At 37.4% G+C, this 26,621-nt stretch overlaps 1 protein-coding gene across 3 annotated transcripts in view; it reads left to right on the forward strand.

The window, feature by feature from the left end:
• Positions 1–26,621, forward strand: part of SKIC3 (SKI3 subunit of superkiller complex) — a 98,371-nt gene that overhangs the window by 22,805 nt on the left and 48,945 nt on the right. For all 3 annotated transcript variants that reach the window (XM_055429426.2, XM_055429424.2, XM_055429425.2), the window contains 18 exons: positions 5,987–6,127; positions 6,937–7,038; positions 7,873–8,012; positions 9,964–10,050; positions 10,134–10,237; positions 11,125–11,251; positions 11,884–12,063; positions 12,376–12,500; positions 13,397–13,650; positions 15,147–15,249; positions 17,524–17,700; positions 17,789–17,933; positions 18,103–18,181; positions 18,264–18,325; positions 18,433–18,489; positions 20,626–20,694; positions 24,910–24,984; positions 25,592–25,733. In XM_055429426.2, coding sequence (XP_055285401.2) covers positions 5,987–6,127; positions 6,937–7,038; positions 7,873–8,012; positions 9,964–10,050; positions 10,134–10,237; positions 11,125–11,251; positions 11,884–12,063; positions 12,376–12,500; positions 13,397–13,650; positions 15,147–15,249; positions 17,524–17,700; positions 17,789–17,933; positions 18,103–18,181; positions 18,264–18,325; positions 18,433–18,489; positions 20,626–20,694; positions 24,910–24,984; positions 25,592–25,733 — 2,169 coding nt within the window. The remainder of the gene's footprint in view (positions 1–5,986; positions 6,128–6,936; positions 7,039–7,872; positions 8,013–9,963; positions 10,051–10,133; positions 10,238–11,124; positions 11,252–11,883; positions 12,064–12,375; positions 12,501–13,396; positions 13,651–15,146; positions 15,250–17,523; positions 17,701–17,788; positions 17,934–18,102; positions 18,182–18,263; positions 18,326–18,432; positions 18,490–20,625; positions 20,695–24,909; positions 24,985–25,591; positions 25,734–26,621) is intronic.

The raw sequence follows: 26,621 nt of genomic DNA on the forward strand, positions 1-26,621 counted from the left end.
AAACTACCGCTAAAGATAATTGAGGGAAAATTCCAGTTACAGAAATCTCATTACACCAATCTTGACTCTGCCTACTCTGACTTCCCCTTCTAAGTCCAACTTGTATTTTTTTCCCCTCTCGTGTCTGAGTTGAAGTCCTGAACTCTTACCTTCAGTCTTTGCTTTTTTTATGGTGAGAAGTAAATGGATCCCCTTTTCCTTACTTTAACTAAGTCCAAGATAGACGTGGAAGAGCACTTTGCTCTAACATGAGAAAAGCGAGCGTTGTAAATGTGCGTGCTTAGTTGTGGCTGATTCTTTGCGAGCCCTTGGACTGTAGCCCGCCAGACTCCTGTCTGGGAAATTTTTCAGGCAGGAATACTGGAGTGGGTTGCCGTTTCCTCCTCCAGGGGATCTTCGTGACCTGGAGATCGCACCTGCGTCTCTTGCATCTCCTGCGTTGGCAGGCGGATTCTTTACCGCTAGTGCCACCTGGGAAGCACAGAAGTGTTGTAGTGAGTAGCTTTATGAAGTATAAAGTCTTTAACATGGCGTGCAGGATATATTGTACAGAAGACAGACTAGATTGGGTAGAATAAGTGGTACTAAGAAGAAATGAACTATAGGAACAAATGAACTGGGAATATGATAGCAACTGAAAGTAACAGGTGAATGAAGAAAATAGAAGAGATTTTTTTAGAGGTGAAGGGAGGGAGAAATCAATTTTAATTTTTTGCTTTCCTGAAAAGTTGCACTAATATGGAATGATGGTTTGTACAAAGGTAAGCTGTTGAGAGGAGGTGTTAACGGGTGTTCAGAGGGGAATGCTCATCAGGGTTTGCTCACGAGAAATCAGTACAAAGGCTAGTTTTAAGGCTTGGACACCATTTGCATGTAGGTGAAAGGGAATGGAGTGGATGACTTCAGAGGATAGCTGAAGGGCAGAAACATATATAATGTGCCTTGGGTGGAAAGGGAGGAAGAGGGGGAAGAAGGAAATGGAGGATAGAGAAGTGACGAGGTCAGAAAGGAAGGTGGGGGACCTCGATGCAAAGCAACACAGAAGGCAAGGAAAGCGTGTAACAAGGGAGATCTGTCTTGAGAGATTGAGCAACTAGTTTATGATTAAGAGGCCTTTAGTCGGGCAGTCTTTTTAAATCAAAGTGAGTGAATTGAAACTTAGGATACATGATGGGAAGAGAATAGGAGGAAGTAGTGAGCAGGTATAAAGGGAAGCAATCCAGGGACGGACTGACTTAATTAAGGGAGGGGAGGAGGAAGCGTGCGAAGGGGATCATAGATTTTTACAGAAGGGGAATTGCAGTGGTGTCACCTGGAAGGAGAGTGTCAAGAAGAAAGAGCTAGTTAACGTTATGGACGTTGCCTTGCGGTCAAGGAAGAGGATGCCTGCTGAGAGACTTTCAGTACAAGAAGCATGCTTAGGGCTTGTGTGTGTGGTTTTTTATTTTGTTTTGTTTTCCTCTAATAGGAAGCATAGTTCTAAATCACTCAGTTTCTTCAAATTTTAACTTGAGGCCAGTGTGTTCCCAAGATAAGCTGACTGGTTTTCTTTATCGTGTAGCCTCTGGTATCCATCCTCCAGCCATTTTTCTGTGATTACAATTGTGATTGATAAGTTCGTGGCTGGAGTTCACCCTTTTGTTTCTGTTCCTGTTCAGCTATTAATGGCTTGTGCCATTCCCTCATTCTTGACCTGCTCACATGAAGATACTCTGACATTTCTTTTTGAAAACTGATTAAACGCTTTCTTAATAGGCACATATAGCCCTGTTTTGTGAGTTTGTCGAGTAAATATGCCTTCATATCCCAAAAAGCCTACAAAATTATAGAAGTGGGATCAACAAGTAGTTTGCATGTAAAGCACTTATCCTTCAATTAAAATGAACTAAAAAACAAACAAAATCAGACAAAAAAAAAAGTCTGTAGACTTTTGCCTATAAATTCAATACTTGACAAAGTATTTTAGTAAAAAGATAGCAAAGCGGCTATGCTGTTTGATTAGAGACAATGTATTTATGTGAAAAAAAAAATCATTCTCAAACAGGTTTTGAGGATGGGTAATTAGCAGAATTGAAAGAGAGATCTATATCCTGGCAAAGGGGAGTGGGTTGATGGATATTTATCCACGTGGGACCGCTTCATTCCCTGATGGAATGTTTGTTGTTTGGGTTTGCGGAATGGAGCAGTCCAGACTTGGACACGTTAGATACAGGAGGTGTAGCATTATTTTGGGGTGAGAGCTTAATAGTTAAAGCAGGACAGGGGGAAGCTGTGCTTAATGGTTTCTTTCTTTTTCATATTTTCATTGCTCCTTGAAGCCAAACTTTCTGTATATTAAGAACTTTTGAAAATCTGAAAGGCCTCCTAAAGGCTGATCTGTCCTCCTCCAGAGTACTTCAGTGCCTGCAAAATTCGCTACTTCACAGCTATTAATCACTGGGTTATTTTCCACTGAGGACAAATAGATTCTGTTCTCTTTTGTCCTCCTTTGCATGTCGAGGCTTGAAGATGTGTTTTCAAAATGACTCCGTTTATAAAGCTTCACATAACAAGTAGTGAATAGCTTTCACAGTCGTCATCTGATGAAATGTTATTTCATGGTAAAATGACCTTTTTTGATTTATTTTGTTTTGCTTTATTGCTGAAATGTGGGAAGTTAAAAAAGATTTGGTTCTTCAAACAGAAAAGAGTTTAAGATTTTGTGTTCTAGAAATATTAGAAAATCCAGGTGGAAATGAAGAAATGAGTACATGCTGTTTTTCTCCCTCCCAAGCTAGGTTATTTAAAAAAAAAAAAGTTCTATAGCACTGATGGATTTCTTTGGGATGTCAGAAATAAAATAGTTATTTAAAAACACCTCTTGCCTTTTTTTGTGTTAAACTTTAGGAAACAGAATTCTTATAACTGTTACTTAGCACCTGCTCTGAACCTTTTCAGAACATTTTTTATCAGCTCCATGTCTAGCTTGCCCTGTTTATTTTTTTTATTTGGCTGTGTGGGGTCTTTGTTGCAATGTATGGGATCTTTAGTTGTGGCATGTGGGATCTAGTTCCCTGACCAGGGATTGAACCCAGGTCTCCTGCATTGGGGGCATGGAATCTTAACCACTGGACCACTAGGGGAGTCCCTTTTGCTTGCCTTATTGATAAATAGAGGTAATATTGCCAAACTATTTAAAGTCACTGAATCTGGAATCTTTTAAATGTTAAAAAGAGCAGATAAGTAAATGATTTTCTATTCAGATTAGTGAAGTGTGTTTCCTCTCTGGTTTTGTCTTCAACATTTGTATAGGTAGTATTTTCAATAAGAATTAGTATGGAGAAGTGGATTGAGAGTTGAAGCTGGAATATTCCTTGTCTCTTTACGCAGGATCACTAGTGTTGTTATTGCTGTTGATGGCTTTTGTGAACACTGTAGGGAAATGCTGTAAGTGCCACTTGATCATGTGTAGAGAATCTCTTTTTGTTTCTATAATTGTGCTCCCAGATGTTAACAAACAAACATTAGAAACATTTACCTTGTTTTAAAAGTTTTTCATGTTGTTCCTGGACCTTTGGAAGTTGTTTTCCTCTACTGATCACACGTGGCTCATGTGTGTGGATGATCGTTGGAAAGATTCCTGGTTGGTTTGTCTTCTTTTCATCTTAGATGTGTTTTCTGTAATCAGGGCAGTTTTGATAGCCAGGATAGCCTGTCATGAATTGTGTGTTTATGGAGTAAGAGAGTTTTGACTCAGTTGAGTAGAAATTGAAGATAAAATTTTAGTAGCCATTTTATTTTCTTTTTTAGAATGGTGACTGTTTTTAATTTTCCATAATCATTCTCAGCCATTTACCTATTCATAGACTCAGCCTTTTGGGACATCTGTTTATAATGGTATTAATTTTTTAAAAGGTCTTTATTTTAGCTGTGCTAGGTTTTCGCTGCTGTGTGGGCTTTTCTCTGGTTGCAGCGAGTGGGGCTTCCTGGCCGTGGTGTGAGGGCCTCTCGATGTGGTGGCCTCTCTTGTTGCGGAGTATGGGCCCTAGGACACCTGGGCTTCAGCAGTTGTGGCTTGTGGGCTTAGTAGTTGTGTCTCCTGGGCTCTAGAGCAGAGGCTCGGTAGTTGTGACTCATGGGCTCATTTGCTCCGCAGCACGTGGGATCTTCCCGGCCCAAGGACTGAACTTACGTCTCCTGCACTGGCAGGTGGATTCCTCACCGCTGAGCCACTAGTAAAGCCCCATAATGGTATTTTTAAAAGATCAGTACAGTATTTAATGAATGTCTGCCATGTGCAAGATACTATACTAGTCCCTATCTTTGAGAAATGACTGTTTAGCTACAGAGACAGCAAAGGCAGGGTATACCTGTTATAAAGCTAATAATACAGTTGTCATATGGGTACTGGCAAATGCTGTAGACTGGTGGTTCTTAAAGTATGATCTCTGGACCAGGAGTATCAGTATCACCTGAGAACTTGTTAGAAATGCAGATTCTCAGGTCTAATAGCAGACCTACTGAATCAGAAACTTTGAGAGTTGAGCTCAGCATTTTTGGTTTTTAAAAAGTCCTCTAGGTTATTCTGATATCTAGTTTAGACAGTACCACTGGATAAAATGGGGGGGGGAACCCCAGTGATTTGCTTTTGGAGGATGTAGGGTGTATGAAACAAGGCATGTTTATTCTTGGAATTCATATTTATAGAAGCGATAGAACATATTGACAGAAGGGGAATTCTTGTCTAGAAGCAGGCTTCTTTTTTCTGGCTTATTAACCAAAGTAATATTTCTTCCAGTTGATTCTCACATTTCACCAAACAGTACTGAAGTTTTAATTCTTTAGCCATTATGAATTCTGTTAATCTTTGGTGCTAACTTGGACTTCTAACTTAATATGTAAAATATTATTTAGGGATTATTCATTGTTGTATGCTTGTTTTTGAAAACTTTGTGTAAATATGTAAGCTAAATGGTATCATGCAAAGAATTCACCTTTAATATCTGTTGCTGAAACAGTGGTTCCATATGTAGTTTGTGGCTATCTGTTTTACATAGATACATAAACATCAGGTCTTTTTTCAGTTAACTTCTTTTTATTCCCTTGTTTATTGCTTCAAGTTGTAAATTACTGTCTAAATTACTTTTTAAGAATTTTCTTATGTGATTAAACAGTTTATTAAAGTGGTGAATGGTATTCACAGTTTATTCTCAAAATAGAAGCCATCTTTTCCACCTGTTTTTATGCTTTTTCTGCTTTTCTGGGAATAGGAATCTTGAGATTGATTGTGGTTGGAGAAAATGGAAATAGAACCTACAATGTTTTCTAAGCTAATTTTTTTACCAAAATAAATTCAAAATGCAGACATTGAATGATTACTACATATCTTAACTGTTAACTTACATAGGAAAAGGAAGTTTTGAAAGGATGCAGAAAGGTAGTGCTGACCTTGTAAGCCTGAGAAGAATGTGACTCAGTCTTTGTCCAGGGTACCGTGTGCTGGATGAGTCCACTGCATCTGGCATCTTGGGTGTCATGTCTCCGGCAGTACATTGTTGTCCAGGGAGAAATTAGCGAAGGTACTGTCCTTTGACAAGAATTCCTTCATCTAACAACCAAAATTGTTACTGCTGAATAGAAAAGGGAGACCTGGTGGCAAGCGGTGGCCGAGTCTTAGCCTTCTGGCAAGTAGCCATCGGTTTCTTGTTTGAAACCCTTAAGTATGACAGCAGGTTTGGTTTGCTGATACTGCTGTGAATAGAGTGGTTTCTACTTCTGGTATTTAAGAAGAAGGAACATGAATTTTTTAAAATGAAATGTTAATATTTTCTGGATTCGTTCTTCTATTTAAGTTTTGAATTCCTGGAATCAGAATGCGGAGGTGTATGTAGAAGCCAGCTTTTGAGATTTAAGGTTTCAAAAACTTAAATCTTAAAAAGATTTATGTTGTATAGGTTTTGGCACATATTGGTATATGTATGCAAATAACTTTTTCTTTTAATTCCAGGAAGTCTGACTGATGAGGGAGAACAGTATTGTTGTAGACTAGTGGAAATGGATCCCCAGAGTGGCGCAGGTCTCATTGGTTTAGGCATTAAAGCATTACAAGACAAAAAGTATGAAGATGCTGTTAGGAGCTTAACAGCAGGTAAGGGTATGGTGTGCAGTGTGTAACATGAGCTATAGTTGTTAGTCAGCAGTTATTTATCTCTGGGCCTTTCTTTAAGGAATATATATATTTAGGATAGAAGCAAAAAAAAATGTGCATGCATATTCTGGAGTCCACTTAAGTTTGAATCGCAACTCTGCCATTCACGAATTTCAAGACCTTAGGAAAGTTCATTAAACTCTTTGTGTCTGTTGTTTTTATTTGTAAAATAAAGGTAATATCTCCATCCTTAGGAGGCTTTTAGTCTTACCAGTACAATGTTTCTGGATGAACTTTCATTCAAATTGAGATCTGAGTGACAAATAGAAAACCTGGCAGTAGGAAGGGTGTTTTAGGCCCACAGTTGAAATAGCCTGAGGTGAGAGAAGAGCTGGTATTCATGGAACTGCTGGTCATTCAGAGAGATTTGACAATGAAATATGAAAACAACAATCAAGGCTGGAAAGGGGCCTTGCAAACCTCATTAAGGAGTTTGTGTGTTATCCAACTGGGAACCACTGGAAGGTCTTAAGTGTAGGAATTTCATAATCCCATTTGTATTTTTAGAAATATTCTGGCTACAATGTAGAGAATGAATTTGAGTAGAGGGCAAGCACTTGCACTGATCTGGGATGGATGATGGATATCCTAACTGAAGTGATGGGCATGGAATCAGTGTGACTTTGGGACTGATTAGATATGGGTGACAAGGGAGAGGGGAGGAGCATGCTTTGGGGAGTGGGTGGTGGGGCTGTTCACCTCAGTAGTAATTTAAACCTTGGACTTTGTGATTGCTGTTATCTTCTTAGGGATAAAGGAAAGCCCCCTCTGCACAGCTGGATGGTATCATCTGGCAGAAGCCCAAGTCAGAATGCATAAACCTAAGGAAGCTGTTCTTTCATGCAATCAAGGTATTCCTGACATCTTTAAGTGTGGCTAACCCTGCTTCTTCTCATCTTAAGGAAGAACGATGGTGGTGCTTTATTTTGTATTATAAGTTGACAACTAATTTAAATTTTATTGGGGAGATTAAAAAAGCACATGAAGTCTGTATGCATGTCTACTATTATATTTATTTTTAAACTGACAGTGAGTATTTTTCCAAGGTTACTTATACTTGGAATTTTGATAAAGTCAGTTTAAGCTTGTGTGGTGATACTCTGTGTAATAGGGAAGTTTCTGGTGTGTTCTACAACCTTCACTCCAGTGTAGATTCTTGATTCCTCTAATGGAGATAATAGACAAGGAAAGGTATCTTAGAGCTTATTTGACTATGTTCACATGAGTCAGTTGTGGCTGTCGGAAATCATGAAAGCGATTCACTGCTCTTGACCTAGTTAGTGACCTTGCTTCTGCAGCTGAGAAATAATTTACCATGGTTCATCCTAATTCAGCTTCTTTACCCTTCCTTTATCTTTAATGAGCTATTTTTGTGATAGATGCTTTGGTAAGGGTTGACCTCTGTTATATAGCAGATACAGACAGCCATTGTTGTGTTTCAGGATGCTCAGTTTTATTATATGTTATGTGAAGATAGAGGTTTTAAATTTTGATCTGTTCTGTTTTAAATTCAGGTATTTTCATAAAGAGTTCAGGGAAGAATTTATATTTAGCTTTGAATTGTTCTTCATGTATATTGTTTCAACAGTTTATTCTTACTATATCTGTAATTTGTTATGTTACCCTTAATAAATAAAAGTGAAGTGTTTTGGTTGTCTTCATTCAGATGTCCTTCCTTTTGTCAGCTCTGAAGAATATAGATAATCTTGGTGTGTCTGGTGGCAGTCTGCATCAGAAGAATCTTTTTCTTCGTTTGAAAGCAGAGGCTTTGATTAAACTCTCAGATTATGAATCTTCAGAGGAAGCAATTTGTACTCTTGATCAGGTAGTCTTATCATCGAATTTTCCCTTTGTTATTAATATTTAGTTCCTAGTCAACCAGGCGTCAACCATTCCTTCCTTGCCACAAATAGTTACGTAGAAAAATTTTGTGTTAGAGGTATGAATTCACTAAATCTGCACCTCTGTAAGTTATTTACGCACTTGGAAACTTCTCAAGGTATTTGTTTGCTTCTTGGTTAAGTGCTTACAATGTTTTTCATATGATGCAGTTTCTTTCTTATTCTTGCTCTTTCCTTCTTTTCACTTTTTGCCCTCTGGGGTTATCACTACTTGATTATTATTAATTTGAAATTCTAAATTTTGCCCTTCAGATAATATTTTATAGATTATTGACAAGAATTATTAAAGACACTAGTAGTTTCATGGTGCCTTTAAAGATATTTTTCAGATAAAGGCTATTTTTTTGTAAAATTGAAATTATCTCTCTCAGTATATTGCAGAGTTTTAAATTTTTATAAAAAAAAGTCCTTGTTTTGTATATTTCAAAGGACTTTCCTTTTCATAGTATTTCTGAACAGCTGTCAGAATCCTTCAAGACCTAGTATCTTATTTTCTTGTTTTCTACTTGTCTTCTTGTCTTCATCACCAGTGTGTTTTGTGTGGATGCTTTGGAAAGGTCTTTCCATAGTTTTTTTTTTTTTTTTTTACAAAAAAGAAAAGATGAGTTTCTGGAAGAACTGGTGGAATCCAAGTCTGAGACAGAAAATGTACAAGAGGAGCCCAGAACATCTTATAATGCAAGAAATCAAAGAAATTATAAAAGACTATTAGAATTATCTCAGAAGGCTTCAGGAGCTAACATGAATTGATTTTTGCAGACTAAAGAGGGGATGCTTTGGGAACTAGTAACTGCAGTAAATTAAAAGACATCATTTACATTTAAATCCTTATGTTAATGTTGATACCAAAAAAATCAGTGAAGCATCCTCAATAAGATGAATCTTTGAAGGATGCTAAGGAACCAGTTAGAAAGAAAGAAGTACCCTTTGTGTCCTTTATGAACTGTTCCTCAAAATAATCAAATAGATAATGAGAAAAGAATCTTCTCTTTATTGAATTATGCCACTGAGTAAGGAAAGAAGGAATGATAGAATCGGAAAATCACTTATTTTGCAGTCTGAAATGGATTAAAACATCATGAGAAAAAAGACAACTAGACATAACCAGGCGCAGGTACACACGAGGTATTCTTGCCAGAGCATCAAACCTAATCAGATCAAACTTCTAGATCTACTGATTTATAGAAGATACGGGGGATCAGGTAACATGTCAATACCATGAGAATACATTCATCAAATGCTAGACTCTGAGAAATGATGACAGTAGCCTATATTTTCGATAGTAAGGGAGGAAAAAAAAGAGATGGAAGAGAACTCTATAAATTAAAAGAGACTTAAGAGACATATCACCCAGTTGAAATGTATGCACCTTATTTAGATTTGATTAAAACAAATTGTTTAGATATTTGATGAGACAAGTGATAAATTTGAACACTGGCTAATTATTTGATGATGTTCAGGATGTATTATTGGTTTTGCTTATGTGTTTATGATGGTAGTGTATTATGTTATTAAAAATGAATTTACTTATTAGATATAGATACTGAACTGTCAAGTGAAAATTTATAATTTGGGGGTAATCTAAGCAGGAGTTTGACGAAATGGGTAGAAATACAGATGGTAAAAGATTGGCTTTGAGTTAATAATTTTGAAACTGAATGATAAGTAAATGTGGATTTATTATGCTATTCTCTAACTTTCCGATATATTTGAAATTTTCTTTAATGAAAAGATTACAAAGAATGAAAGTGTTAATAGTGATAGAAATCAGGACCTCGATCTGAGTCTTTATACTTCGGTCATTGTTTAGGTAAAGCAAACTCTGCTGCATTGTGTTGTGGGAGATTTATAGCAATTCTTTAAATTATTTTCTAGGTTTCTGATGCAAATAATATCCCAGGACTTTTGGTTCTCAAAGGCTTGGCCTATCTGAACAAGGGCTCGTTAGATGAAGCTTCAAAGGTTGGTGTTTTCATTTAAGTTGAGTTTTTAAGTTAAAAATTATTTTTGTCTGGATATGGAATTGATAGATACCTACTTTATAGATTATGGAAGACCTTCTCTCTTCTTACCCTGACCTAACTGAAGCACATGCCCTGGAGGCTTTGATTCATTTTACCAAAAAGGACTATCTACAAGCCGAAAAATGGTGAGGATATATTTAGATTGCTCATAAATCTAGACATGTCTTAATTTATTATTTCTTGAAAATTCAAACCGAAGGAATTTGATAAAGATTTTCATTGTTGTTTTTGTTGTTGCTAAGCTGTGTCCAACTCTCTGTCACCCCGTGCATTGTTGGCTCCTCTTTTCTCCACTCTCTCCTGAAGTTTGCTCAAATTCATGTCCAGATAAAGATCTAGTTTTACATAAATTTGATCTTTGTAAGCTTTACTAGTTTTAAAAAATGTATTTTTTTTTTTATATAGCACAGTAACTATGGAAAATTTCATGGTGGATTTTTGAAATCTCATTAGCTAATCATAATGTTCAATAAGTATGTGTAACTGTTTGGTTTTAAGTTCTTTGAATCTTTTTTTTCCTCCATGATCTAAATCCTAAGTCCCAGTATTAATTGCTTAGTCATGTCTGACTCATTGCGACCCCATGGACTGTAGCCCATTAGGTTCCTCTGTCCATTGAATTTTCCAGGCAAGAATACTGGAGTGGGTAGCCATTCTCTTCTCCAGAGGATCTTCTGGACCCAGGGATCAAACCTGGATTTCTTGCACTGCAGGCAGATTCTTTACCAACTGAGCCACCAAGGAAGCCACAGCTTGTTTCCTATTTGGCATCCTTGAATCACTCAAACTTTCAGAGTTCCAGAATGAGATGGCTGGATGGCATCACCGACTCAATGGACATGAGTTTGAGTGAACTCTGGGAGTTGGTGATGGACAGGGAGGCCTGGCGTGCTGTGATTCATGGGGTTGCAAAGAGTCGGACACGACTGAGCAGCTGAACTGAACTGAATTTATTTAATCTATCTATCTACCTCCCTATCTAAATATTCCATCCTTCCCTTTTGTAACTTAGTTTTCAGCGAGCTCTTGAGAAAGATGCTGAAGTTGCTGAATATCATTACCAACTTGGGTTAACATATTGGTCCATGGGTGAAGAAACTAGAAAAGATAAAACGAAGGCTCTTACCCACTTCTTAAAGGTAACACATTCTATTATTTAGTTCTTAGTTGAAATGGATTCATTATAAAATCATAAATATTGATAATCAAATAAGTTAGGTACTTAAGATCACTCTTTACTGAATTGTCTGTTTTGTGTTTCATCTCTCACACCTAAGGTTTTGTGAGAATGTTGTATAGGTTTTCAAGGGGAAAATTAAACCATAAAAATGTAAAAGTTACTTATTTAAGAAACACATGTTATAGAAAATGAAACATAATTACATTTGGAAAGCGATATTGCTTTTAGGTAATTCTACTCTGCTTTTATCAGCATATGAGTCTTATATACTTCTCCATGTTTAACTTGTATTTTAGGTGTGTAACATCTACAAGTTTTGCATCCCTGTCTTGATTCATATAATCAAATTGATGAAATAATAACTCAATTTCATATTTTTTAAAGCAAAGGAATAGTATTTTTATACTTACTTTTCTGTAAGTAGTGATGGCTAGCTTTCATGTCTGCATTTAATCTTATGTTAAAGGATGTTTTGGCATATTGTATATTTAATTTTTTTCTTTAATCTGTGTATTTTTGTGTGTGTGTTTTTAAAGGGACCCATCCTAACAAACTTTAATATTCTGTAATTATCGATTTTTTTTTCCAAAGGCTGCCAAACTGGATACATACATGGGCAAAGTTTTCTGCTATTTAGGTCATTATTACAAAGATGTAGTAGGTGATAAAAATAGGGCCCGTGGATGTTATAGGAAAGCTTTTGAATTAGATGACACTGATGCTGAATCTGGAGCTGCAGCAGTTGACTTAAGTGTTGAGCTTGAAGAGATGGTATGTCTAATAATTTAAACACTTTGGTCTTTTATTTTATTCTGAGTATAGAAGTAGAAATGTTTTTATATGTGTATTTGAAAATTACTTTTTATTTTTAGATGCTATAGAAGTATTTGTGCCACTGCTTATAAATTAAGTAAATTTTTATTGGCAGATGCTGAGTTGCTTAATGTTGAAAGTGTGGTTCAGTATATACCAGTTTAAGTTTAAAAAATCAGAAGTGGTAAATAAAAATATATCTGATTACATAAATGTTCAGTATTTTTCATAATATTTAATATCTCTAATATTAGTCTTTTCTTTTGTTAGGAAACTGCCTTAGCTATCCTGACAACAGTCACTCAAAAGGCAAGTGCTGGGACGGCAAAGTGGGCCTGGCTTAGGCGAGGCCTATACTATCTGAAAGCTGGTCAGCATTCCCAAGCAGTGGCTGAGTAAGGCGCCTTTCTATATTTAACTTCTGTTAGCCTAATGCTTCCTTAAATTAAACTCTATTTGTGTCCAAAATGAACTGACAAGTTGCTGCCTACCAGATTGTATTTTAATTGAAGAATTAGCAAAATTTATTTATGGTTTATTGTCTGTTATTATCTGCATGCACTGGAATTACAAAACTGGATTAACTGATGTCCTTGTGTTAAGGAGAGAGAGAGAGAGACGTCCAGTCAAGTAAAGTCTTAATAGTATCATGTATATAGTAGGTTCTTAGTATAAATTTAAGAAGTGATAATAAGCCAAGGTCAGTATCTTTGTTTTTCTTGCACTGACAAGCATTGTTTTGGGGCAGGAGAGATATTAGTAGCTTGAAGGGCATTTGGGGCAGCTCATTTTTAGTAGTTTGGCTTGAACTGTGTACAGAAAATGTATTTGAATCAAAGTTGTTTCTGATTTATGTTAATACAGGCATTTAAAATTTTCATGGATATAGAATTTGATCTGAAATTAAAAGTATGCCTTTTATTCCCATTTTTCAACTCTCATTTTTCTTGGTGAGGGCTTATAGACTGTGATGTTCAGATGTATACCTGTTCTGGTAGGATGGGAAATTGGAGTTCTCCCACACAGTCAGGGAAAAGAAATTTTGGTGGGCATTTCTTCAAAAAAATTTTTATTTTTATTCATTCCAAAACTACAATAACATTTACTATTAAAAAATTCACATCATAAAAGGAACAGGTATACCTGCTTTAAATAAATATGGGTTTTCCCTTTTATCCATTAGGGAAACCATGGATATGTGTGATTCAGTTAAATTACTTTGTATTTTCCTTTCAGGTGTGGAAGTAGTTTTATCACTTTTACTTCTCTTACTCTTTCTTGAAATTCTTAGTTTACAGGCAGCGTTAAGGGCAGACCCAAAGGACTTCAATTGTTGGGAGTCATTAGGAGAGGCATATTTAAGCAGAGGTGGCTATACAACAGCCTTGAAATCCTTCACAAAAGCCAGTGAGCTGAACCCAGAATCCGCCTACAGTGTGTTTAAGGTGGCGGCAATACAGCAAACCCTCGGCAAATATAAAGAGGCAGTAGCTCAGTACCAGCTGATCATTAAAAAGAAAGAAGATTATGTGCCTGCTCTGAAAGGTAATTGCTTTTTAATAGCTCCTCTGACTTTTTGTGATGCCAAAGTATAAAATCCTTGAATAAATTTCTAAATGTATTGAGTAACTTGAAAAGAACTTCTTAGTCAATCACATGTGTCCAGTAAGAACCTTTTATAGTATAGCTTGTTATATAGGTCTGAATCTAGAAAGGTCAGATTTTGTTTTGTGACAGTTAATAAATAGTAATGTGATAGAGATACAGCTTTTAGATAAATAGCATGATAGGTACTGGATCTAAAAATAAGATCTCTAAAACAGGAATTTTCCTACTCTTGTATTTGATAATCAGTTCACTATATCCTCAGAGTATCTTAATAGGTTTTAGTTACTTTGTAAGTTATAGAACCTCATTTTTTTCAATTTTTGAACTTTAGAGGCAACTTTCATTGTTTGTAATTATCTAAATTAATTTTGGAGAAGGAAATGGCAACCCACTCCAGTGTTCTTGCCTGGAGAATCCCAGGGACGGTGGAGCCTGGTAGGCTTCCGTCTATGGGGTCACACAGAGTCGGACACGACTGAAGTGACTTAGCAGCAGCAGCAGCAGCAGCAAATTAATTTTATTTCCTTTATAGGTATCTATTCCTTCTTATTTTTGTAATTTAAAGTAAAACACCACCACCCATATTTAATTACTTTTTAAATGATTATTTCTAACCATTAAAAAAAGCACTGGAGTTCATTGTATTTGCTTTCCTCCATTTTCTTTTCCTTTTTAAAGAATCAGTGGGGAGTTTAATTCAGAAGTGTTGTATAAGTGACATGTAACTTAGACCATGAAACCCTTTAAAAAAATATTTTATGAAATTCCTTAACAGAAGGAGAATTCACATTTATTAAATGTTTACTAGGCAATTTAGGAAATTGCTATTTCTTTTAATTTTTATAGGATGAACGTGAAAGTCACTCAGTCATGTCCGACTCTTTGCAACCCCATGGACTGTGCAGTCCATGGAATTCTCCAGGTCAGAATATTGTAGTGGGCCTTTCCCTTCTCCATGGGATCTTCCCAACCAAGGGATTGAACCCAGGTCTCCCGCATTGCAGGTGGATTCTTTACCAGTCGAGCCACAAGGGAAGCCCAGTGAATGTTTTGAACGTAGAGAGATCAAATCTTATTTCATGACACCAGATGATAATAATGTAATAGCAGGTAGCATCATATTAGGTATTATTAAGTAATATCCCCATTTTCAAAGATAAGATTTTAAGAGGTAAGAAATTTGTTGAAAATCATGAAAATTCATGGGTTCCATAGATATTATCTTTCAATACATGTTTACTCCAACAGAACCCTCCCATTTGAATTCTTCAATAAATGTATGCAAGACCATGCTTAAAGATACTTTTTATAAAATACCATTAAATTTTGTCTTCTGGAGTGTGGCTGTAATATTACACCAATAAATTTATTTGATGTTCATTTTCAGTGTTTTTTTTACATATTTTAACAACTACAAACTTACCTGATTTTAGGTTTGGGTGAATGCCACCTCCTGTTGGCAAAAGCAGCTCTAGTCGATTATCTTGATGGGAAAGCTGTAGACTACATAGAGAAAGCGCTGGAATATTTTACTCAGTGAGTATTAATATTTATTGTGTTTATTTTCTTAGTATTATAATAAAGTCAAATTTAGAAAATCATTCTCTGTTTATCCTATTAGCTATAGCAGTCATTATTCAGAATCGCAAACATAAAGAATGACAGACTAACCAATTAATTCTGCAACATACATATTGTGTTGATTTTGCACTGGGGAACAGATACAGATTCTTGCTTTTAGCAGCTGAAATGCTGGATGCATAGAGAAGGGTGGGAAGGAAGAAGTAGTCAGCTAGTGGAGCAGCAGCGTGGGTACCACTGTGTTCATGTTCTCTTTCAGGAGAACTAGAGTTCCACGTATCTAATTGGAACTGGTTGGTAAGTGGCCCTTTAGGTGTACAGCTGGCTTTACATTCAGTAGTTAGAGCCTGTGTTAGACTTATGGGCAGGACTAAAGGTGAAGTAGGAGTCTGATCCTGGAGAGAGTCTGTGTAGGGAAAAAAGTGGTATCTAATAACAAGAAAGAAGACAGAAACGTTCCAGCAGCTCTGGTTATTTTATGGAACTGTATTCAGTATTTAAGTGGAGTGTTATCCGTGATATAGACGGCTGTAAAAGGTACACACGTTAGATGCAGAATTAATATTTTTGCTCTTAAACATCTTTCTTGTGCTTCACTTCCTTTCTTTTCCTGGTTGCCTTCTCCTCTGTGTCTGATCGATTTCCTTGCTCTCGAATTGACTTGCTTTGAATATGAACCAAATTTGAAGTGAAAGCTTCATTCTTTTTTCTCCCTCTGATTTGTGTAGTTTCTTTTCAAGTCTTTCATAACACTTATAGAGGATGGTATTGTGAAGAGGGTGTAATTTGTTTGAACTAGCGTTTAAGGGTAAATGTGAGCCTTTGATTGATGATGCTTCAGCTCCAAATACTGCCTTTCTGAGTGGAGAATTTTGTTCTGGATACCATGTAGCACTCACAACTAATTACAAGAACGTATTTAGAACTTTTAAAGTGATAGCCCCAAGTTTGTATTTACTTCTATACTTGAATGTTCACATGACTTCAATTCTTGTGTAAGGGCAGTAGAAGTTATTTCACTGTACAGATATTTTATTTTTTACTGAACTTAAAAGGAGATAAGAGTTTGGGTTGTTACAACTGCCAGTGATTCTCTTCTTTTTTTCCTCTCTGTTGTTTCACCTTTCATGCTGTCAATTTTGGAAATTGCACTAAGATACTTAGGCAAAGGAGCTACAAATAGTGTTGCCCTTCCTCCTGATCCTCACGTTGGGCTTTCAGTGATGACTGCAATAATTAATTTTGTTTCTCAGAAAGACATTGGAAAATGATTTTTGGCTGGACTCCATGAGTAGAAAAGGCTGTGAACAATGTTCCATCTGCTTGTCCATCTGCCAGTAACATAGCTGTGTGTGATGGCTGATTACCAAGACTTGGCTTAATTGTGCAATTGCTGTGTTTTATTTATAAGATTTTGAGAAAAGTGAAGAGAAATGAATAGCTGAGATTTTCTCATTCTAAAAAGAAGTGCCCTTTGCCACCATAATTAATATTTTTATTTATTTTTTGAGCTTGTCCACTGAGTCTTACTTCCTTTAATAGGGATTTTTCACACTTTCATATTTAGATTTTTGGTATGCTTGAACTCAGAAAGTAAAACTCCTTTGGATCACCAAATATATTTGCTATGTTATACATTTGCTGCTGCTGCTGCTGCTAAGTCACTTCAGTCGTGTCTGACTCTGTGCGGCCCCGCAGCCACGTCTCCATCGTCCCTGGGATTCTCCAGGCAAGAACACTGGAGTGGGTTGCCATTTCCTTCTCCAATACATTTGCTAGTTCTTTTTTTTAAATTTGAGGGCAATCAAGCAAAATCTCAGTTTATGATACTCAACTAAGAGAGAGATTTGGTTTTTGTTTAAATAGACACAAAAAGTGTAATTTAAAAGATCCAGTATTAAAGGTAAAATTTAATGGTCCTGGATAATTATTGATTTATTTATGGGATTTCTGCTGCTTTTAAGAAAAATGATAAAAAGTACCAAAGAAATGTTTGCACAGTTTCTGTCACTTAATTCCTTCTCCTTCCCCTCTTCCTTTCTTCTTAAAAAGGAGGTAATAAGATACAAGATGGTTAGTAAATTCAGTAAAGCATTTGCTGCATTTAATTAAGGAACTAAAGACTGCATATATGTACACTTTTCGTGTTTTAATTGTATGTAGCAGTGAGGGAGATAAATGCCATACTTTTTGGAAATAATTTTTAAGCATCACAGTTTCTTTTTTTAGGGCTCTGCAGCATCAAGCTGATGTGTCTTGCCTTTGGAAGCTAGTTGGGGACGCTTGTACCAGTCTCTCTGCTGTCTCACCATCTAAAGTGAATGTCAATGTCTTAGGAGTCCTTCTAGGGCAGAAAGAAGGAAAACAAGTATTAAAGAAAAATGAGCTCCTCCATCTTGGAGGAAGGTAATTTACAAAGATGGTCATTTGATGACATTCAAATTAAATTAGAACATCGTAACAAAATATAACAGTCACTTTTATATTTCCATAGATGTTACGGTCGTGCATTAAAACTGATGTCTACATCTAATACGTGGTGTGACCTTGGAATTAATTATTATCGCCAAGCACAACATCTAGCAGACACAGGCAGCAACTCAGATGACCTTCAAGAGTTGTTGGAGAAATCTATGCATGTATGATTTTAAGAAAATTTTTATAAACTTTTTTTAAAAAAACTAAGGTCTTTTCTGAACGATGCTTTTGATAAAGTAAATACTAGAGTGTTTTCACATAAACTCACATTTATCTGTATTAAATGCTGATATTCCGAGAAATAAAAATGTATCTAATTTTACTTTTCAGTGTCTGAAAAAAGCTGTGAGACTTGACAGTAATAATCACTTATACTGGAATGCTCTTGGTGTAGTTTCCTGTTACACTGGTGAGAATTGAGTTAACGCTTCAATATTTTTAGATTGTTTTAGACAATAAAGTTCAGTTTTATCAAAGTCTGTATTTTTCAGGTATTGGAAATTATGCCCTTGCTCAGCACTGTTTCATCAAATCAATACAGTCAGAACAAATTGTGAGTGTTCTGTGTCTCTGTCTATGAAAAAGAACATAGAAATTTAGTGTTAATAATTTTCTGAGACTGCCATGTAGACAAGGGACCTAATTTTATTTGTTTTTTAGAATGCTGTTGCATGGACCAACTTGGGAGTGTTATACCTTGCAAATGAAAAAATTGAGGTAAATACTATATTGTCTGCTTTGTTGTATTCTAAGTAAAGAACGTTTTCTATGTATGATCTCTTCATAATAACTAAGCTTCTTGTGGAGAAATACTTTGCATGTTGTTGGTCTAGCATTCTCGCTGATATGCTAGATGTCGGATAGCATTTACTTTACTATATTGAACATTGAATGTGTAAGATTTGTTTTCCTTTCCATGTCCCAAGAAATTTCTGGTTTTATAATTACGTTGTATTTTCATTTAGAGATTAGAACAATTTTATTATGAATTATTTGGGTGTTTTTCTTTTATCCTTCATACATGTCTTAGGGGTGGGATGATGAAATAAGGGCAATGATTAGTACTCTCTAGAAACTTAAAGTTAACCGTTGCTTTGGTGATTTAGATTCACCTTTAACAGATATTAATCCCTTTATATGTACGGTGTACTTTGTCATACTCAAGCAGTTGTATGTTAGAGAATTGGAGCTACAGTAATGGGGAGCCTGTTTGTGGGTCTTGTTTGCTTCTAGGTGGCTCAGTTGGTAAAGAATCCACCTGCAATGAAGGAGACCTTGGTTTGATTCCTGGGTCAGGAAGATCCGCTCGAGAAGGGATAGGCTATTCACTCAGTGTTCTTGGGCTTCCCTGGTGGCTCAACTGGTAAAGAATCTGCCTGCAATGTGGGAGGCTTGGGTTTGATCCCCATATTGAGAAGATCCCTGGAGAAGGGAAAGGCTACCCACTCCAATGTTCTGGCCTGGAGAATTCCATGGGCTGTACAGTCCATGGCGTCGCAAAGAGTTGGACACGACTGAGCAGCTTTCGCTTTCAGAAGTTTCCATGGATCTGTAGATAATAGCAATCTATACTGTTTCGTGTTTCAGCCAGTGTATTGAATATCATCCTTTTAAAATAGCTTCAGTGATATTATCAGGGATACATGAAGTCTCTGCAAAGACTGCTTTGGAAGACTGTAAATAAAGTGAAGAAAAATACTAATTTGGATCTTAAAGTATGTGAAAATATTTTTAAAAAATTTAAACAAAGCCAAGTCTTAGTTAATAAGCTATGACTGTGGTTCTATGGTAGGGTTGCCCGTGAACGTATGTTCTTGTAAGGAAGAAAAGACAATATCAGCCATGCAGAGATTATTGGGAAAACAGTGTAAAGCAACATATAATAAGCTATTCTTCATAGCAGAAAAAAGAAAAAAACATGTGATTTGAAGTGTCTCAGTGGGGCGCCTTGAGCATTTCCTAAACGCTTAGTGCAGGTTTATGTTGGCCATTCCTCTTCACCCACTAGCAGTTCTCAGACCTCACTGGTTATTAATAGTTTTTATCTTCCCAGTTAAGTTCAAGGCAAGGGGAATAGATACAGTCTTCTCTATGTACTTCCATTAAACCTGTGTTGTGGTAGTCGCTCAGTCATGTCTGAGTCTTTGTTATCCATGGACTGTAGCCCTCCAGACTCCTCTGTCTATGGGATTCTCCAACCAAGAATACTGCAGTGGGTTGCCATTTCCTTCTCCAGGGGTCTTCCCAACCCAGGGATTGAATCCAGGTCTCCTGCACTGCAGGCAGACGCTTTACCGTCTAAGCCACCTGGGAGGCCCTCCATTAAACCTGTGGATTAGCAAATAGCTGGGTGACTGACTGAAAATTTTGCAGACCAAGAGGTAGACACCTGCAGTGCCCTTTCATTGAGAACCAGAACTCCCAAGCCTGTAGAGAAATCCGTTGTATCCAGAACTCTTTTGCACATGCTCCGTCGCTGAATCGTGTCCAAGTCTTTACAACCCCATGGACTGCAGAGTGCCAGACTCCTCTGTCCATGTAGTTCTCCAGACAAGAGTACTGGAGTGGGTTGCCGTTTCCTCCTCCAGGGGATCTTCCTGACCCAGGGATCAAACCCGAGTCTCTTGCATTGGCATCCAGATTCTTTACCACTGAGCCACCAGGAAGCCTCCAGAACTCTTTAGGACTAGGTATTTAAGACATTGTTCTAAGTGTTGGTGCACATGCTTGTGCAAATTGTGCTTTCATTTTTATTTATGTTTACAAGTCTGAGTTTTCTTATTCTCTCATGCTTTTTTAATATAAGCAACTTAATATTAGACTTAAAAACTATTTTTTGTCTTTTTTTCCTAGCAAGCTCATGAAGCTTTCAAAATGGCTCAATCCCTTGATCCATCTTATTTAATGTGCTGGATTGGACAAGTAAGATACATAACATATAGTTATTAATAACCTGTGATACAAATAACCTATTAATCGAAAGTGGTATCAGTTCAGTTCAGAGTTGCTCAGTCATGTCCAACTCTTTGTGACCCCATGGACCCGAGAAGTTTAGATTTTTGTACTGCCAAATAGGAATCAAATTACTAGTCTGAGTCTTTCATGGCTAATTGTTTTATCAACTGCTGAATTGCACTTTTCACAATTGGAGAAGAAGGGAATTGGTCTGAGTGACCTCCTGGGTTTTGTGTCTTTCAGTTCAGAGAATAGTGGGAGCATCACCCATATTAGAAAGTCAATAATCAGTGATTCAGTTCAGTCGCTCAGTCATGTCTGACTCTTTGTGACCCCATGGACCACAGCACACCAGGCCTCCCTGTCCATCACCAATTCCCGGAGTTTACTCAAACTCATCTCCATTGATTCAGTGATGCCATCCAACCCTCTCATCCTCTGTCGTCCCCTTTTCCTCCCGCCTTCAGTCTTTCCCAGCATCAGGGTCTTTTCACATGAGTCAGCTCTTCGCATCAGATGACCAAAGTATTGGAGTTCCAGCTTCAACATCAGTCCTTCCAGTGAACACTCAGGACTGACTGATCTCCTTTAGGATTGACTGGTTGGATCTTCTTGCAGTCCAAGGGATTCTCAAGAGTCTTCTCCAACACCACAGTTCAAAAGTATCAATTCTTTGGCGCTCAGCATTCTTTTTAGTCCAACTCTCACATCCATACACAACTACTGGAAAAACCATAGCCTTGGCTAGTCGGACCTTTGTGGGAAAGTAATGTCTCTGTTCTTTAATATGCTGTCTAGGTTGGTCATAACTTTCCTTCCAAGGAGTAAGCGTCTTTTAATTTCATGGCTGCCATCACCATCTGCAGTGATTTTGGAGCCCACCAAAATAGTCAGTCACTGTTTCCCCATCTATTTGCCGTGAAGTGATGGGATCAGATGCTATGATCTTAGTTTTCTGAATGTTGAGCTTTAAGCCAACTTTTACACTTTCCTCTTTCACTTTCATCAAGAGGCTCTTTAGTTCTTCTTCACTTTCTGCCATAAGGGTGGCATCATTTGCATATCTGAAGTTATTGATACTTCTCCCAGCAATCTTGATTCCAGTTTGTGCTTCATCCAGCCCAACGTTTCTCATGATGTACTCTGCATATATTAAATAAGCAGGGTGACAATATACAGCCTTGACGTATTCCTTCTCCTACTTGGAACCAATCTGTTGTTCCATGTCCAGTTCTAACTGTTGCTTCCTGACCTGCATACAGATTTCTCAAGAAGTAGGTCAGGTGGTCTGGTATTTCCATCTCTTTCAGAATTTTCCATAGTTTATTGTGATCCACACAGTCAAAGGTTTTGGCATAGTTAATAAAGCAGAAATAGGTGTTTTTCTGGAACTCTCTTGCTCTTTCAAAGATCCAGTGGATGTTGGCAATTTGATCTCTGGTTCCTCTGCCTTTTCTAAATCCAGCTAGAACATCTGGGAGTTCACGGTTCATGTACTGCTGAAGCCTGACTTGGAGAATTTTGAGCATTACTTTGCTAGCATGTGAGATGAGTGCAATTGTGTAGTAGTTTGAGCATTCTTGGCATTGCCTTTCTTAGGGATTGGAATGAAAACTGACCTTTTCCAGTCCTGTGGCCCCTGCTGAGTTTTCCAAATTTGCTGGCATATTGAGTGTAACACTTTCACAACATCATCTTTTAGGATTTGAAATAGCTCAACTGGAATTCTATCACCTCCACTAGCTTTGTTCGTAGTGATGCTAAGGCCTACTTGACTTCACATTCCAGATGTCTGGCTCTAGGTGAGTGATCACACCATCGTGATTATCTTGGTCGTGAAGATCTTTTTTGTACAGTTCTTCTGTGTATTCTTGCCACCTCTTCTTAATATCGTCTACTTCTGTTAGGTCCTTTATTGAGCCCATCTTTGCATGAAATGTTCCCTTGGTATCTCTAATTTTCTTGAAGAGGTCTCTAGTCTTTCCCATTCTATTGTTTTCTTCTATTTCTTTGCACTGATCACTGAGGAAGGTTTTCTTATGTCTCCTTGCTAGTCTTTGGAGCTCTGCATTCAAATGGGTATATCTTTCCTTTTCTTCTTTGCTTTTCGCTTCCCTTCTTTTCACAGCTATTTGTAAGGCCTCCTCAGACAGCCATTTTGCTTTTTTGCATTTCTTTTTGTTGGGGATGGTCTTTCTCCCTATCTCCTATACAATGTCGTGAACCTCCGTCCATAGTTCATCAGGCACTCTGTCTATCAAATCTAGTCCCTTAAATCTATTTCTCACTTCCACTGTATAATCATAAGGGATTTGAATTAGGTCATACCTGAGTGGTCTAGTGGTTTTCCCTACTTTCTTCAATTTAAGCCTGAATTTGGCAATAAGGAGTTCATGATCTGAGCCATAGTCAGCTCCCAGTCTTATTTTTTGCTAACTGTATAGAGCTTCTCCATCTTTGGCTGCAAAGGATATAATCAATCTGATTTTGGTATTGACTGTCTGGTGATGTCCAAGTGTAGAGTCTTTTCTTGTGTTGTTGAAAGAGGGTGTTTGCTATGACCAGTGTGTTCTCTTGGCAAATCTATTAACCTTTGCCCTGCTTCATTCTCTACTCCATGGCCAAATTTCCCTGTTACTCCAGGTGTTAACTTTATCTGAGTTAAGTTCACCCATTCCAGTCCATTTTAGTTCGCTGATACCTAAAATGTCGACGTTCACTCTTGCCATCTCCTGTTTGACCACTTCCAATTTGCCTTGATTCATGAACCTAACATTCCAGGTTCCTATGCAATATTGCTCTTTACAGCATCGGCCTTTGCTTCCATCACCAGTCACACCCACAACTGGGTGTTGTTTTTGCTTTGGCTCCGTCTCTTCGTTCTTTCTGATTTCTCCACTGATCTCCAGTACCATATTGGGCACCTACCGACCTGGGGAGTTCATCTTTCAGTGTCCTATCTTTTTGCCTTTTCATACTGTTCATGGGGTTCTCAAGGCAAGTATACTGAAGTGGTTTGCCATTCCCTTCTCCAGTGGACCACATTTTGTCTGCTTCTGTTAAGTTCATTTCTGCCTTTCATTGTGCCTCATTTTACTAAAACTGCAAACCCAAGGAAGAGTGTGAAGGAGGTAAACATGCTGAGTACTTTAACGCATGTATATCTTTAATTTTACATTCATTCATATCAGTGATACATAGTCAGTGATTAGGTATCTGCTATTGTACTTTGGCTTTTGGATCTGATTCTCGTTAATTAAATGGGTGAAGCTCCCAGAGTTAGAAAAGGCAAACTCCTGTTCCCATTAGCTGTGGTAGCATTTGAGAACAGTAGCATTACCACGGTAATCGCTGTGTACAGTTTTGGGCCCTGGGGGCTTGAGAATTTGCATTTCTAACTACTCCCAAGTGAGGACAATGCTGCTGGTCCAGGGACTTCACTTTGAGTGGCACTGATGGAGGTCAGTAGATCTTAGGTGCTCATCAGAGTCATTTAAGTGTTTTTTTTTTAATCTTTAAATTATTTTTGGCCTTACAAATAATTTGTTTCAGGAGGTAAGTAGTAGATTTAATTAAAATGATAATGATAGAGTGAAGCTTAATATTAATTTCTTAATTAGTAATGCATGATAATTAAAAACAACCCTGCTTTCTTATAAAAGATAGATGAGCTTGAAAGTAATTTTAACTATCACAAAATCTTACTATTTGAAATCCTGAGGCAGTTTTAAAAATAAACATGTTGAGACTCTACCCAGATCTATGGAAGCTAGATTTCTAGGGGTGAGATCTCCTTTTTAAAAGGCTTTCCAGTTGAATCTGAGGTGACCCTGTGATTAACCAAGTACCTGTATGAAGGCTGGTGCTGGGGAGCACTGGGTAGTGAAGGGAGAAGGTAGCATAGCTTTATCAGGATTCTGAGGAATTTCATGTGGATTATTCCACCACTGCCTGATTACAATGGAGTTCTTCAAGTGTCTGTCAGCTTAAAGGCTCATTTAACAAGTCATTCTGGTCCTCTGAGCCATGGAATATGGTAGTCATGATTGAAAAAGAAATTAACTTTGCTTTTAAGCACAGCTAGAAAAACCTTTGGTTCCTCAAAAAGTTCGTTTATTATTATTAGTAGTAGTAGTAATATTCATTTTGAACATATTAAGACCGTCCTTTTTCCTTTTATAGGCTCTAATTGCAGAGACAGTTGGAAGTTACGACACCATGGATCTCTTTAGGCACACTACAGAACTCAGTATGCACGTAAGAATTTGAGCGTTCTTCAGGATTCATTAATGAATAAACTTTTAACTACCCTTGTTGAGAAAACAAATACATGGTGATGTCAGGTGCTGATGATAGCAGTTGTCTCTACTCTTTATTCTTTCTTAAAAATAGATAAACTCTCGTTAAAGAACTTCAAGAGCTGATGAAGAAATGACTTTGGGATCTAATAGATGAGTAGTCATGCAGAATAGAAACAGACTCAAAATAAATAAACCAACAAACACTAGACTTAGCTGACATTTCTAGATTATTTATGAAAGCGTTTAGGAATCTTTTGATTGGTCATTATTTGTTTGACCTATGGGCATGATGCTGAGAATCACACCAAACCATCAGGAGGGTCACTGTTTTCTCCTCTTTATTTATCCCACTCGTTTCCTCTACTGAGGTTTGAGGCAAGTGATTTAAATATAGTCTTAGTTGTGTTGTATCACAGTGACCTTTTATTTAAAGGCACTTAATAGCTGACTTAGAAGACGAAGATCCGATGTTTACTGTACTGAAGTACATTGTTTTGTTTCTTAATTTTTCTTGGCAGGTTTATTACTCTGTGTCTGCTTGTTGACTTCTTCTTTTCTTACAGACTGAGGGAGCAATAGGTTATGCGTATTGGGTCTGTACAACGTTGCAAGATAAGAGCAACAGAGACACAGAGCTGTACCGGTATAACATCCTCCAGATGAATGCGGTTCCAGCAGCACAAGTGGTCTTGACTAAATACGTGGGTATGGCACGTGTTATATGGCAAGATATATGAATAATTGTTGAGATAATTTAAAGAATTTAAAGTTAATTCCAAATTAAATATTAGTTCTTAAGGCATGAATTTGCCATTTTCTCCCCATGAACAAGTATGAAGAGATCAGGTAAACTGAAAACCAGAAGAGAAATGCAGCATCATTGTAATCTTCAGGCTGGTAGTACTTTGCCTGCACTGAGCCTGGAGCACTGGAGGAGAAGGCGGTTCGTTTGTAAACGTCAGCACTTTGAGACATTAATGTGTTCTGCAGTGTGCCCAAATGAATGACTTGAATGAATAACTCCTGGAGCCTTGCTGAGAAAATGTAGGATCAGAGATTTTACTCATAGGTTTCCTTACAGAATGGGAAACATTTGTGAAGGACTTTACATAGAAGTAAACTGATGCTAAAGTTGAAACTCCAAAACTTTGGCCACCTGATGCAAAGAACTGACGACTCATTTGAAAAGACCCTGATGCTAGGAAAGATTGAAGGCGGGAGGAGAAAGGGATGACAGAGGGTGAGATGGTTGGATAGCATCACTGACTCAATGGAAATGAGTTTCAGTAAATTCCGGGAGTTGGTGATGGACAGGGAGGCCTGGTGTGCTGCAGTTCATGGGGTCGCAAAGAGTCAGAAACGACTGAGCGACTAAACTGAACTGAAACATGTTCTTCTTCAGTTGCTCAGTCGTGTTAGCTTTCTGCAAAATTCACATGCCTAGAACAACAAACTTTCTCTGACAGTTGTGCAAAGCTAGGTTTTTGAGGGAGCCGTGTCGTATACTCGTTTATCAAATTGAATTATATGTGCTTGGTCAAAAAAAAATTAATTTAGAAGCAGAAAGGCGAGAAAGGGGGGACAAGAAAAATG

The sequence above is a fragment of the Moschus berezovskii genome, chromosome 8 (assembly GCF_049115385.1).
Source record: "Moschus berezovskii isolate FMDL1 chromosome 8, NW_MosBer_1.0, whole genome shotgun sequence".
NCBI classification, from domain to species: Eukaryota; Metazoa; Chordata; class Mammalia; order Artiodactyla; family Moschidae; genus Moschus; species Moschus berezovskii.